At 37.5% G+C, this 14,946-nt stretch overlaps 2 protein-coding genes across 2 annotated transcripts; one reads left to right on the plus strand and one right to left on the minus strand.

The window, feature by feature from the left end:
* Nucleotides 1–3,041, plus strand: LOC107864150 (40S ribosomal protein S3a). The gene is made up of 6 exons (XM_016710435.2): nt 1–171; nt 268–315; nt 1,025–1,130; nt 1,837–2,160; nt 2,363–2,563; nt 2,738–3,041. Exons 1-6 carry the CDS (start codon nt 161–163, stop codon nt 2,828–2,830), a joined length of 783 nt encoding a protein of 260 aa, XP_016565921.1. The 5' UTR covers nt 1–160; the 3' UTR covers nt 2,831–3,041.
* Nucleotides 3,042–4,392: 1,351 nt separating this feature from the next.
* LOC107864149 (protein NETWORKED 1A) lies at nt 4,393–14,190 on the minus strand. Its single transcript, XM_016710434.2, has 5 exons — nt 13,957–14,190; nt 12,863–12,961; nt 12,591–12,738; nt 6,280–10,550; nt 4,393–5,860 (listed from the first exon to the last, which is right to left on the minus strand). The coding sequence occupies exons 3-5, from the start codon at nt 12,688–12,690 to the stop codon at nt 4,637–4,639; spliced, it is 5,595 nt and encodes a 1,864-aa protein (XP_016565920.2). The 5' UTR covers nt 12,691–12,738; nt 12,863–12,961; nt 13,957–14,190; the 3' UTR covers nt 4,393–4,636.
* Nucleotides 14,191–14,946: the final 756 nt, after the last annotated feature.

Here is a 14,946-nt window from a genome sequence, read left to right on the forward strand (position 1 = left end):
GGCTGAGCCCATTTATTAGCAGTCCATAACTAACAAAAACAAAAAGCCCAATAGATGTCCCTGTACTAAATAAGTAAGCATAAAATACAATAGGGTTTTAGCATTGCAGCCGTCTTTGTGTTCTTCTGTCTTACCATCATCACAACTCAGAAGCTCGACCATGGCCGTCGGGTATGCACACACTCTCTCTCTGTCTTTCTAACTCTAAAATCACATTTTCATATGCTTTATCTCTAACCTATTTTTGCAAATTTTGTTGTATTACAGAAAGAACAAGAGAATTTCCAAAGGCAAGAAAGGAGGAAAGAAGAAAGCGTAAGATCTTCTTCTTTTTTTTCCCTTTAGGATTTTCTTTTAAAAGTAAAGTTTGAATCTTTTTTGTCTTTTGTAATCTGGGTATTTATTAAAAAATGGTTTGAAATGTTCTTTTTGTTGTCTTCTTTTGAAGAATTTACTCGAATGGTTGCCACAGGGTGTATAATATATGTATAATCCATGTATATAACAACGTATAATTAGTGTGTGGGTTTGTAGCTAGCTAGTAATGAAACAACTTATCCTGTGTATCAATTTTTGTATAAATTGAACAATGTTTGGTAGCTGGGCAGGAAGTAAGTTATTACGTATAACATTGATAGTACATGTACAAGTTACAAAGGAATCGGTGTGTTAGCTTATGCAGGGGTAAAAGATGGAAAAGCTAATACCTGCATAACTAGTACCTACATAAGTAATACCTGCATGATTCTAACTAGGTGTATAATCTTTGTCTGCATAATTCTAACTAGGTAACAAACAACCCCTTAGTGTATAATCTATGTGTACCGGCTAGGAAAAGTAAACAGTGAATCCAACCAGCTATTTGTGTAAAGATCCCTTTTCTTTTGGTTATTTGTTGGATCTTCCCTTTTGCTTAGTTCTAATGCCAAAGTTTCAATCTTTTTGTATGTTGTGTTCTGGTTATTTTGTTAAAATATGTATGAAATGTTTAAGTTTTTGATTTGATTCTTTTTGGTGGATCCAGAGCTGATCCATATGCTAAAAAGGATTGGTATGATATCAAGGCTCCATCAGTATTTGCTGTCCGCAATGTTGGGAAGACCCTTGTTACCCGTACACAGGGTACAAAGGTGATTATTTGCTTAATTTTGGTTTTAAGAATATTTATCACTACATTATGACATTCCAGTATATATTAGTTTGGATATGTTAAAGATGGATAGGTATCTTAGGGGTTTGCTTATGTGATTTTGAATATTAGTTGAGTAATTAAAGTTATTGACTAACTGTAGTTTGTAATCAATAAATGATGTTTACTGGCTTAGAAACATCTTTTAGTCGGATCTGATGTGTCATTGTGCTAAATGCGTGTGCTTTGTATAGTGGGATTAGTATATATGGTGTAACTGAGAAATCTGCAAGTATTCCTTAAGGCTTTAAACATGGTTAAGAATGTTGACTATAGTCATTAACACCCAATTGAAAAATATAGATGAAGCTTGGCATCTGGGCAAGTCGCCGCGTGAAAATGCCATCTATATTAAATGAAAGTGAACTTGCTGAAGCTGAAATAGTGCTGTCTGCCAGAATAGAGAAGGAACGATTGATTTTTGACATAAATTTGGTTAAATATTGGAAACCTCTTCTGAGTTTGTGTCAAATTGGGCTAAATTATGGGCATAGTATTGCTAGCTTCTTGATTCACAATTGTTAGGAAAGCAAAAAAAAAAAAGACTGGATTCACCCTTTTTTCTAGCCATAGTAGTTTATATGACGCTGTGAACTATATCAAAGAAAGACAATTCAACAGATTATAACGTTATTTGTTCATTCCAGATTGCTTCAGAAGGCCTGAAGCATCGTGTGTTCGAAGTGTCATTGGCTGATCTTCAGAATGACGAAGATAACTCCTTCAGGAAGATTCGTCTGAGAGCTGAAGATGTCCAAGGAAGAAATGTCCTGACAAACTTTTATGGTATGGACTTCACCACAGATAAGTTGAGGTCACTGGTAAAGAAATGGCAATCATTGATTGAGGCTCATGTTGATGTTAAGACAACTGATAGTTACACCTTGAGAATGTTCTGCATTGGCTTTACCAAAAAGCGCCCAAACCAACAAAAAAGAACTTGCTACGCACAGTCAAGCCAGATTCGCCAGGTAAATGCTAATGCTTTCTTCAAATCTGAACAAGTATTGTTCTAGTTGTGATATATCAATGTTAGTTCCATGATAAATGGAAATGCTTTGTTTAAATTTTCTCAAGTATTCGTTTTGATGTGCACAAGTCATTAAGCAATAGAAATAATGTAGGGATGATTACTAGTGCTTACACTTCCCCTTCTTGTATCATGGTTTTTAGATCCGTCGCAAGATGCGTGAGATCATGGTTAACCAGGCACAATCGTGTGATTTGAAAGACTTGGTCCTGAAGTTCATTCCTGAATCAATTGGCAGAGAGATTGAGAAGGCAACATCAAGCATCTACCCATTGCAGAATGTGTTCATTCGCAAAGTCAAGATCTTGAAGGCTCCAAAGTTTGACCTTGGCAGGCTGATGGAGGTAATTCTATTGTTCCCATCTCCAGTAATGTTAATTTCCATTTGTTTGTCACTATCATATCACCAAACTCTTTACTTTTTCATCTGAAGTGTACTAATGCTTCAACATCTAAAGCTGTTTGTGACGGAGTAGGAAAACTTGAATGTGATTAATATTGTTTCTTGGTTGTGGTAGGTTCACGGTGATTACTCAGAAGATATCGGTGTGAAGGTGGATAGACCAGCAGAGGACGTTGTAGCTGAGCCAACTGAAGTTGTTGGAGCTTAACTATGTTATGATTTTCATAATCTGTTTTATGAACTTGTTCTCGGTTTTCATTGTTTTTGTTTTTCATTAAATGAGTCAGTAGATTACCTTCATGTCTTGAGAGTTTAGCAACAAATTTTAGAGGCAATTATATACTACATTATGATATTTCTCACTCCTTGAAATATGTTTACCATTTTTCAGTAAATGGCACTGCAATTCTGGCCTTCAATGCTTTTAAAGTTGACCCTATTATCATCTGTGCATTGTGTAATATTTTATTCCTTCATGATTGTCATTGAGTTGTGACAATGAAGTTGTAAAATTTGAACCAGTAGGTGGAGTGACTAATATAGAGTGATGTGATCAATTGGTCAATTGAAATTCTTCCATCACTGAATTTGATTCTGAATGTTCCATGGACTAGAACATTGTTATAGTCTATAATGGTGTATAAGAATAATGTTAGTTGTTGAGGTGAAGATGTTATAGTCTAAATGTTCATGGACTAGAACAATGTTATAGTCTTAATGTCCATCTCTGAACTTTGAGAGTTTGAAAGTATTACACTTCTTAGTCTTGATTCTTTTTATTGATGTTGAAGTCGAAGCAATCAGCTTTTTGCATAAAAATTGAATTAGATTCTTTTATCCTGTGAGATTGTAGAAGTTACAACAATGTATCCAGTGTAGAGTGTATCGTGCTCTTCCCTTGAAGGTACAAAGGTTGAGAGGCTGTTTTCAATAGAATAGAACCTCAATCAAGATTCGTTTTAACCTTTCACTAAAACACTATAAACTTACCTGTCCTTGAAAGTTTGAAAGTATTTCACTCTAAGTCTTGATTTTCCTTATTGATGATGAAGTCGAAACAATCAGTTTTTTTTGCATAAAAATTGAATCAAGTCGAAACAATGTATGCAATGTAGAGTGTATCGTACTTCTACCTCAGCGGTAGAGAGGCTGTTTTTGAGAAATCCTCGACCAAGATTGTAAAAGTTACCAAAGTTTTTTTCGATAATATCTATGAATAAATTATTTCCAACTCTAAATACTGGAGTCTCTTCTACATTATTGTAACTATTCTAATATAAGCCGGGAGAATTGTGGAAGATAAAATAGACCAGTTTTGCACAGCTTGTTTTTTTCAGTTTTGCCAATATCAAGACTACAACAACATGCAAGTGTAATTCCATAAAACGGGGTTGAGGTACGCAGACCTCACTCCTACCTTAGAGGTAAAGAGGCTATGTTCGATAAATCATCGACTCAAAAAACGACGACAAATGATAATCGAAGTACAAGAATCAACAAATAGTAACCAAAACAGTATGATAGTCAAATTACAAGAAACAACATATAGTAACAAAAATGAAGGACAAGAAACTAGAAGATTAATACTACGACTATCAGTATGAACGAAAAACAAGACAAAGCACTCCTACCTACTAACCTTCTACCCTAATACCCTAATACGTGTTCCACAACCTTCTGAGGTCATTTAAAATCTATTTGTTTCTAGTTTGCCTGTACTTCAGAAACCATGACAGAAGGAATTTTGGTATGCTATATAGAGAAGCTGGCTTTTGCAGAAATCTACATGATACCAATAACTGATTAACACTTTAGAGAGTTTCAGAAAGATTAAAATTACAAAACACAAAGCATTGCTAAAATTCTTTAGGCAGTTAAAAAGTCTAAATGATCGAAAACAGTAGCCATGAGCAAGCTTATTTGGATCGGATCCAATCTAACTCTTAACAGTTCACCTAAAACTAAACAAGGATAGAGTTACCCTTATGAAATCAGAAAGAACAGGTTAGAACCATTAGACACGATATCTGATGCTGCTGCTATGGCTGCCGCTGCTGCTGCTGGAAGGTCTAAAGCAACACATATGACCCTTCTTTTTCTTCTCATTGTTCCTCCTTCCGATATGAATGAAGTTCTTCAGTATGATGCCCGTGCTGCTCCTGGAAAATTTGCTCCTGACTTTGCTTTTCTTATCGTCGTCCAGTTTCAGCAAAATGTACTGAATTTTCTGAATCTCTAGTTGCACCCGTCCAATCTTCTCAGACCCCTTTCTTGCCTGTTCTGAAACTCTCCTTTGACGGATATTCATGACCTCTTTCGAGTCTGCTGAACCACTGCTTGGAGAATATGATGTACTTTCCTCTGTACTCTTCATCAATTGGCTATTCAAATTCACCAGCTGCACGACTGTTTCCTCGACTTCTTGTAGCTGCTCCTTAACCGTCTCAAAATCAAAATTTTTGGGTTTTTTTGCCTTTTTGTTTGCCTCCAATTTTCTTCTCAGGTTATCGACAGTCATCTGAAGACTCATCAACTTCTCTGCATCAGAAGCAAGTCGCTGGAGAATCTTCTTGTTCGTTTCTTGATTTGCCTCGAACGAGTTCATTGATAACTCTTTGTCCACACCCAACTCCTTCTCCACTTCTGATTCCGTAGGTGGATGTTTGCCCCTCCACTCCAAATTCTTGAATTGGTTGTGCGTGACAGGCCCCACGGTTGGATGATTTGCCCGTTTCTTCAAATCATTCACGCTACGACTGAGGCTGCTGCCATCTGCAGTTTCCCAGAGCTCAAGCATCTGATCATCTACTCTCGCCGCAGCTGAATGAGCTCTTTTAATTCTTTCCGGTGAGCTATCAGAGACATGATCAAGTGGTATATCTTTCATCAGCGTCCCAATTTTGACTTCAGGCGACTTGGGTTTTGTCTTTCGTCGGTTACGGTCATCTTCATGCTCCTTCTGGTGACGACTCCTTCCTGCAACCTCATGCTTCTCTCGATCCAAACTGGGCCGAGATTTTATTGACTCAATTTCACTCGCAGAACTATTTCGACCAGGCTTAATGTGATGTAAAGGCTGATGCAAAACAGGCTTGTTAATGTCTTCCACTACTTTCTCAACTGCTTTAATCCTTGTCCTCAGCTCCTGCAAATCAAGAACGCCTTTTGGCATGATAGATTGACCATCCGTCAGCTTGTTGGAGCTAATTTGATCTGACAGAACCTCAATTTCAACATACTGCAAATACATGAAGCAAGAACAAATTTCAGTAAAAAATTGGAGATAATTGCTACATCCTCAGCTTAAAGCTGAAGAACACAGGAAGTAAACAAGAATAACACTTAGGAATGTTGATGCTCCTGTGATATAAGTTCTGGAGCACTTGATTAAATTTCCAAATAGGTTTCAATATACCCACAAGTCAACTCCGCAATACAATATCATTGTTAAAGTAATGTTTGTTCAACTAGATATCCATTGACAATCTATTGCACGTTATGACTTTCAGCAAATATGGCGGAAACTTTAAAGCAATCAAATAACTTATTGATTTGTAAAGCAATGGGCATTTACAGAAAGACCAGAGTTCCATTCAAATCCGAATATAGAGAAAAAGAAAATAACCAACACCGCTTACACATGAGAAAGTACATTACCTTTGATTCCTGAGAACGAGCTAGATTAAGTTTCACGAGGAGCAGAGCATTTTCCTCAAGTGAAACAATGTCATCCCTTAGAGAAGCAATTACAGGAGCATATGAATGTAACTGTGACTTCAGTTCTCCAACTTCACCTTCCATCGAAATCATTTGTCCTTTCATCTGTTGAATCTCCAAATCTTTGGAAGCATTTTTATCCTCGAGTCTTTCACACACCTCAGTCAACTCATTCATTTTTTTTTCCAGTAGTACTTCACGAATGGAGGAGATCTGGAGATCAAAATAAAAGGTTGCTGCCTCTGCCTCCCATAGTTCAAATTCATAGTTTTTCTCTTGGAGCTCCGAACTCAGATATTCTTCTCGCATTCGTTGCTCTTCAATTTCTTCATGCAACTTACCCAGCTCAGTTACCAAGTTCATATTCACTTCCCGAAGGACTTCAATTTCTTGGTTTTGAGCAGTATTTGTACTTGTTACTTCACTTATCTTCTTTTCTAGAATTTCATTTGTCTGCATGGATTCTTGCCGATCAGTTTTTAGCACATCCAACGTCCTACACAATTCTGAGTTCAAATTTTCAGATGCTATAAGCTTCTGCTTGGCTTCCAAGAGTCCTGCTTCCTGCTTATCAATCAATTCTTTTCCAGTGGAAAGTTCCAACTTCAAATGAACATTAGATTCCCTGGCTTCATGTAGCTCCACTTCCAGTCTTTGAACTGATTCCTTCAGGAGTAAGTTTTCAGTTTCCTTTATCTCCAGCTTCTCCTTCAATATGCCCATTTCCTTGTCGAAGTCACTGATTACACCATGAAAATTGTGCATATCTTCACATATTGACTTCAGCTCAGCAGATTTCTCACTACCAAAACTCATCCAAATTGTAGAGAGATTGCTAAGAGCAAGTGTATCGAGTAAAAGGGTATCATTTTCCTGCCCCACCATCAATTTCTCCTCCTTGATCTCTGTGACCTTTTGCAACAAAGCTCTATTCTCCTCAAGAACTTGGGAGTATTTCTTTTTTAATTCAACATAAGCTGTCTGCAACTGATCATGCTTGACAGAGAGACTCCCAACCTCTGCATCAAGTACAGCAGTTAGTTGACTGCCTTTGCTCACTTCCAGTCCCAATTTCTTATTCATCTCTAGAAGTTCGTGATTGTCTTTCTGCACTGTGCCAAGCTTCTGTGCCATGATGTTGAACTCCTTCTCTACAGATTTCTTCACTGACTCAAGTTCAAGGGCCTCCGATTTCAGCTGTGCAAGTAAAGTTATAAGAACAGAGTTTTCAACAAATACCTGCTGTTTATCATCCTCACATTCTCTGAGTGAACATTTTAGATCCTCGATATTGCCCAAAATATGATGCAGAAATACTTGTACATTTTCCACCTTATCTTCAGATACTAAATCAGAGTCATTGTCAAGGGCGTTGAAAACCCGATATATCCCAAGTCTCAATCTTTCGATTTCGTCTAGCAAGACTTCTGCTTCTACCTGTTGCTCAAGGCTTTCATTCTCTAACTCTGTAATCAGCCTGTCAGCCAATTTTGAGGCCTCAACATGTTTCTGACACTCGACCAATAAATCATAATTCTTTTCTTCCATGTCTTGTATGAATTTCTTCAGGATGAAAATTTCACACTGGGCTTTCACAGCTCTGTCAATCTCCTCTTCAAATTCTTTCTTCCTCCACTTGCTTTCTTCTTGTAGGAGATGAATATGGTTCTCCATACTAAGTAATCGGGTCTCCCTGTGATGAGTAAGTTTGGCCCTTTCTTGTTTCTCTATTCCAACTGCAACTCTCAGTTCTTCTACTTCTAAACTAGTTGCTTTTTTGTCCTTTTCCAGGCAAGTATATTTTTCCTCCAATCCTGTAAATCTTGATTCCAGGTATTCTAGTTTCCGCTCAGTATTTTCCAACTGAAGCGCTAGGCTACCTCTTTCAGCAAGAAGATTGGACTTCTCATTCTTCAGCAATTGGCAGATCTCCTCTAACCCCTTGGACTTTTCCCTCAGACCTTCAAGTTCAACTTTTGCACCAAAAAGAGAGTTTTCAAGAACAGCATTTTTCTCTATGAGTTTCTGCATGCTATCAGTTATAATTTGCAACTGAGATAGCAAAGAACCTTTCTCAGCAACAAGTGTCAATTTTTCTCCATTGAGAATTTGGCAAGACTCTTGAAGTGCTCTCACCTTCTCCTGAGATCCCTGCAACTCGCCATTCACATCTGAGAGGGAACTCTCCAAAACAGCTTTCTTTCTCAGAAGTTCATCCATGTCCTCCAGCTTTTTATGAAGGAGTTCTTTCTCCTTTTTGTCCTTCTCAGAGATTACTCGCAGCTCGGAGCTTTCTTCCTGCAAGATCTTTATTGAAGACTCAATACACTCAGGGTTTAAACCTGCACCCTTCACTTGCTCCACCAAAGCCTGATAGCTCCTGTTTAGGTCCTTGATTTCTTCCTTCAAACGTGAAATGTCTTTCTGAAGGTTGTTATTAAGTTCCACTTGTTCAGCAACGTCCTCTTCAAGTCTCATTTTCATCTTCCTCAGGCTAAGGATTTCATTTTCCAGATTCTCCTGTGAGAATGTCGAGGACAATTTCAGTTCACTCAGGCTTTGATTTTCATCCTTCATTCTCCGAAGTTCATCCTCCAAACTATTTTTGCTTGTTTCCATGTCCTTCAAAAGCTGAAGGCCATTTTTGAGCTCCAATGCCAGCGCTTTCTGCTCCTCTTGAGATTGAGAGTGCAAGTTCTGCAAAGCCAAAAGCGAGGCTTCAATTTGTGCATGCCTTAAGTGCTCATTTTGCAAATCACTTTGAAGTTTCTCCAGCTCCCTTTGCTTCTCAGAAAGCTCTTGATCTTTCATAGTTATCTTCTTTGCCAGGTTATCTGCCTCAGAGTGCAATGACTGATTTGATGTCTCCAGCAGAACACACTTCTCTTCAGCATTTCTAAGCCTAGCAGCACCCACTGAAAGCTCACCGTTGAGACGTTTTACATCCTCTTGTGCACAGGATAGTTCATTCTCAAGTTTGGATATTTTCTCCAGACAGCTTTTATACTCGCGGACTGAGGCTTCTTTATTCTCTTTTAGCTCCATAACAAGCTCTTTCAGTTTCTTTATCTCACTTTCAGCTCTATCAGCTTTCTCACTAAGAAGTTTGGATTCTTCCTCTGACAGTAAGAGTTTTTTCTCCAGTTCAGATATCTTTTCCACGCATTGTTTGTACTGATGAAAGTAACAATCCTTTTCAGACTCTAATTTATAGATCTCATTCCTCAGATGCTGAACTTCACTTTCTGCCTTAATTGCTCGCTCATTTACTCCTTTTGTGTCTTCATGTGCTTGAGAAGCCTTATCCTCCAAGCTGGATATCCGTTCCAAATACTCCTTGTGTTTGCTCAAAGCAGCATCTCTTTCAGCCTCCAGTTTGATAAGTGATTCCTTCAACTTCTGAGCTTCATTTCCCGCTTCACTGGCCCGTTCATTGAACTTAAGGGAGTCCCTGTGTGCAGCACTGAGATCCCTCTCTACAGCAGACAACTTTTCCAGGCATTGCTGATATTGCAGGAATGTAGTTTCTTTTTCCGCCTCCACGCCAGCTAGGGCTTCTTTCAGCATTTGAACTTCACCTTCAGCTTGACCTGCACGCTCTGACTCCGCCAGAATTTTGGACTTGAGGTTTTCATTCTCAATTGATAATTCAGATACTTGAGAATTCAAACTTTGTTCTTTTTCCTCTGTATTGCTGTGCAATCCTTTCTTTAACGTTCCCTCAAGGAACTTCGAGTTCTTTAGAATTTCTTCTCCAGCCCCAAGCATCTCCTGCAATTGTTTTAGACCCCACTCACTTGTTCCCTTATCATCACCACTATAAGATCCACTCTTTTGTACAGCATGCATTCTTGACAGCAATAACCCAACAGCATGCTGATGCAAGTCACCCATATCAGGCGAAGCATGAGCTCCATGCAACACATCTGGACTCTGTGGCTCTGCCCCCTGTGCGGAAGATTTCACTGCCGAATCTTCAAGAAGAAAGGGTATTTGGTCGGGAAATGCCTCTGACATGGTTTTCTGGGCCTGCTTAAGCTCCCCTGATACATGGTCATATCTTTCAGCTAACGCCCGGTATGCCCTGTAGAACTCCTCAACTAATTTCATTAGCTCAGGCCTTTTCTTGTAGTACATTTCAGCCCTTCTTGCAAATGAATCAGCGTCTTCTTCAATGAGTTTGATCATTGCCTTCACTTTAGAATCCATTTCTGTGAAAATAAGAAATAAAAACAGGTTAATTACGTCAGTTTGGATGAGACAAACCATGACAAAGAATTAATACAAACTTTTCCAGTAAAACAAACAGAGTTCCAGCAACTTCTGCAACAATTTAGAGCATACCTTTCGATGCTCTAACCAGATACCTAGTATGACATTCTAGGGACAAATTGGTGGTACGAACTTGATATGTTTCATTTCAAAAGGTCAATCTTAACTTGCATTTAGTCTCTTAAGCCACTGTAATATATACACATATGGTAGGATATCTAATCTAGGTGGTTAATAAATGGACGCAGTGAATGTGCGAGGCTGAATGAAAACAGAGTTAGTTGAGGTTAGCAAACATGGATCCAATAAGTGTTTGCATAAATTGTGCAAGAGTTGGGCACTAATAAATACTTCGATTACATGAAACAGTTTTTATAAGGAAATAATAGGCAAGGTTCTCTATCACATGCACTACGCAGGTGGAGCACTTTGTATTACATACACAAGATAGGGAGGCAGTCGGATTTGAAAACAGTAAGCGTCAAGTTATAGGGAAACAGAAGAGACAAATTTTGCAGACTTTTTTGGGGAGGTAAAACTAATTCTTAAACATACTTGAAATTAACTCTATTTTGACAAAATGAAAATACTTGGTATGTGAATCAAATGTTGACTGAAATTGGTCCTTTTTCTTTCACTGCTACTAAGGACCTATAGGTATGCATACCTACTTATCAAAGATCATCAGAATGTGTTATCCATCAAAAAGGCAAATACGTTCTCATCTGAGTTCTCTTCCTCAATCCACTCTAAGAAAAAGGCAAGTACAGCTACTCTACTTCTGAGTAGATCCAGCTTCCCTCCACCGAAGACTGGAGCTTCGTAACATGTTGACGAAGGCCCCCGAACTGAGGGCTCCGTCAGTAGAAGGGACGACTTTGTCTCCCCGGAAGAAGAATAGCCCCGCTCTCTAGCCGACTGATCCCGTTGAGCATGTGTTCTTGGTTAATAAAAACACAAGTATAGGCTGGAGGACAGATACTATAAGTAGGACAAAGGCCTTCAAAGAGAAATGAAAGGATTTTTGGAGCATTTTTCACAAGACTTTGCTATTATAGCTTTAGTTTGTGAAGGGCAGCCCAAAACATCATTCGCAGAAGATCTGCCTCAGGAGGGGGGTTAATGTAAACAATAGCTAGAACATTGATGCGAGGCAAATCCCTGGAATGGTAGTCTTGCTTTTGGGCAGAAAGATAAGTTATGTAGGCATTCCAACTATTTCGTGCAAATATAAAGAAGGCAAATAGAACAATGATACACAATTAAATACTTAGGTGGAAAACCTCTCGTCTTGAAAAAAAGGCAGCACAGTGCAAGAAGCATCCCCCTTCATGCACGCCGGAGGAATAGCTGCACACCAAAGGGGTGTGATCTAGGCAGCCTACCCTGATGCAAGGGTCAGTGGCTGCTTCTGCTCAAATCCATGACCTATAGGTCACATGGAACTTCACCGTTACTCTCTGAAAACCCCCAAAATTGTAGGTAACCCAATTCCCAAGCAAATCATATACATATGCCCCACAATGACTACATTGTTTGAATACAGAATCTTATGGTAAAGGCATAAAGCGAGACAAATTTGAGCAAGTACAATCTGAGTGTGAATGAAAAAAATTTTGAGAACGAAAAGGGATGCACTGAGCGAGCATGAAATCTTTCAATACAATATAATAGAAAACATAGCAAGCACTAGGTGGCAAATGTATTTGTTTCTCTTAGATGCTTTCATGAATGCCTGAAGCAGATGGTATCAGTCCGACTATCATAGTTTAATTAGAGCTATTGCCGAGAAATCCATATCTATGATTCAGTAAGAAAAAAACAAACATCAAATGGACAACATAGAAGACACAATCAAGAACACTAGAGATCTAGTTCGCTTGAAAAAAATGAGTGCATAAAAATGTATCAAGAAAATAAGAAACTTCTGCAGGGCAATGAGAACAAAAACAAGAGGAACCAAGTAGAAAGATACTCACCAGTAAGATTATCTTGAAGCCATTTTGAGTTCTTAGGGATATGACTATCCCACCACCACGAGTACTTGCGCCTGGAGTCGGAATGCGGCAAGGCTGCCATGACTCCAGCAAAGAACAAAAAAACAACTGGATTTATCTTTGCAAATTACTGGCCACCAAACCCGTGCAAGAAAAAGAAAAAGAACAACAAATTAAGAAGAAGAAAGACATTTAATTTCGGGGTACAGGATCAAAGCCTAGGGATGAAAACTATGTGAATCATTCCAAAGTACCTGCTTTGTGCCTCTGTAGATATGCCAAAGCACAACCAACAGCTGCAACTACAGTTACTTTTCAACTTAAAGTTTCAATGCCAGTGGACCAAAGACAACCTGAACAGGTGAAGAAAGGACTGACTGAGAATCAACTCTCATACTTTACAAACTGTTAATTAGAAGCTATGAACTTCTTAAAAGTACAACAACATCAATCAAGTATAATCCCACAACTGGGGCCCGGCGAAGGTAGAGTGTACCCCTAACTCAGAGATAGAGAGGCTGTTAGATAAGCATATCTAGTAAAAATTCAATTGATGTGCACATCATAATTTAACAGAATTTTCCAAGAATTCACCAATTGACAAGATTTACCAAGTATATACAAGAAAGAGGGGAACTTCTAATTCTGATCAAGGCTTCATAAATAGACTTATCAAGTAGCAAAATGAGAATGGACAAATTTTCATCAACTCTTAATTAACCAAGACCCTTTTTTCCTAATTATCAAGATTTACAAAACCCCAACATGAAAGCTAAAGATTTTGACCAAATGGGCAAGATTAAAACAACAAAAAAATCAATCTTTTTTATGAATTAAATCAAAACACCCCAGAAAAACAAAATCTTGAAGCCAAACAACTGATTAAAAAAGTGAAGATTCTGAGCAAATGGGCAAGACTAAACTACAAAAAATCAAATCTTTTTCATGAATTGAATCAAAAACCCCATAAAAACAAAATCTTGAAGCAAAAAACTGATTAAACAAGTGAAGATTCTGAGCAGATGGGCAAGACTAAAAACCACAAAAAAAATCGATCTTTTTTATGAATTAAATCAAAAAAAAACACCAGAATAACAAAATCTTGAAGCAAAAAGAACTGATTAAAGAAGTTACATTGATACACACAACCTTAAAAACAGAAAAAAAAAAAAAAAAAAAAAAAAACAGTCCACATCAAGAACTTAGAACAAATGATCCTCAAGAAACAACAACAACAACAACATCATACCCAGTGAAATTCCACAAGTGAGGGATCCTCAAGAAACAAGCAAACATAAAATAAATTTTGGATCTTTATAACATAAACCAAAGATTAGCAGAAAATTACCCTAAGATTAATTAGCAGCTATGATTGTTAAAAAAAAAAAACAAGTAGCTGCTTCATTCTCTGTTACCCCATTTCCTTTCTTGTTCATCCTTTGTCATTCACTCTCTCTAGTTGGTACTGTGTCAATGTGACAATCTGTAAAAATAAATAGTACTTAGACAAATATGAAAGAACTGCTCCTTTGAATATTAGTAGGCTCAGCCTCACACTAGGTATAATGTTTTATGTATGTACATAGTAGTATTCTTGTAATCTTGGTCAGCTGATACTGAGGTATTGGGGTGGGGGTACGGGGTGGGTGGGGTTGAAGGGGGTGGGGTTAAAAAGTTGACGTTGTAGAATGGAGTAAATGTGGTAACAAAAAAGATGTAATGATCCTTGTCAATTACTTCTAGTTATCTCCGTCTTATATTAGTTGTTTATTTTTTTTATTTATATACTCATCTAATATTAATTTTATTTATTTATTACATATTTCATATTAGTTGTTTATTTTTTTATTTTTATATCCATTTTATATTAGTCATTCATTTTTTTCATTACATATCTGTCTCATATTAGTTGATCATTTTTTTCATCACACACTCATGCCATAAGTTATCCATTTTCTCATTACACATCCATCTCATATTAGTTATTCATTTTTTGGTTACACATCCGTCTCGTATTAATTGTTTGTTTTTGTTACACGCTCATGTCATAAATTATCTATTTTTTTCGTTATTCATCTTATATTAGTTGTTCATTTTTTAGTTATACGCCCGTCGGTTGCCTCATATTAGTTGCTCTTTTTTTGTTACACACACGTCTTATATTAGTTGTCTATTTTTTCGTTATACACCTATCGACTGTGTTATATTAGTTGTTACTTTTTTTGTTATAGACACGTCTTATAGTAGTTATTCATTTTTTTTTTGTTATACGCCTTTTAGAAAAATCATATACTATAATAAAGTGCAATTCGATGTACTAAACTTTTGTTATGTGAGA

The sequence above is a fragment of the Capsicum annuum genome, chromosome 3 (assembly GCF_002878395.1).
Source record: "Capsicum annuum cultivar UCD-10X-F1 chromosome 3, UCD10Xv1.1, whole genome shotgun sequence".
NCBI lineage: Eukaryota > Viridiplantae > Streptophyta > Magnoliopsida > Solanales > Solanaceae > Capsicum > Capsicum annuum.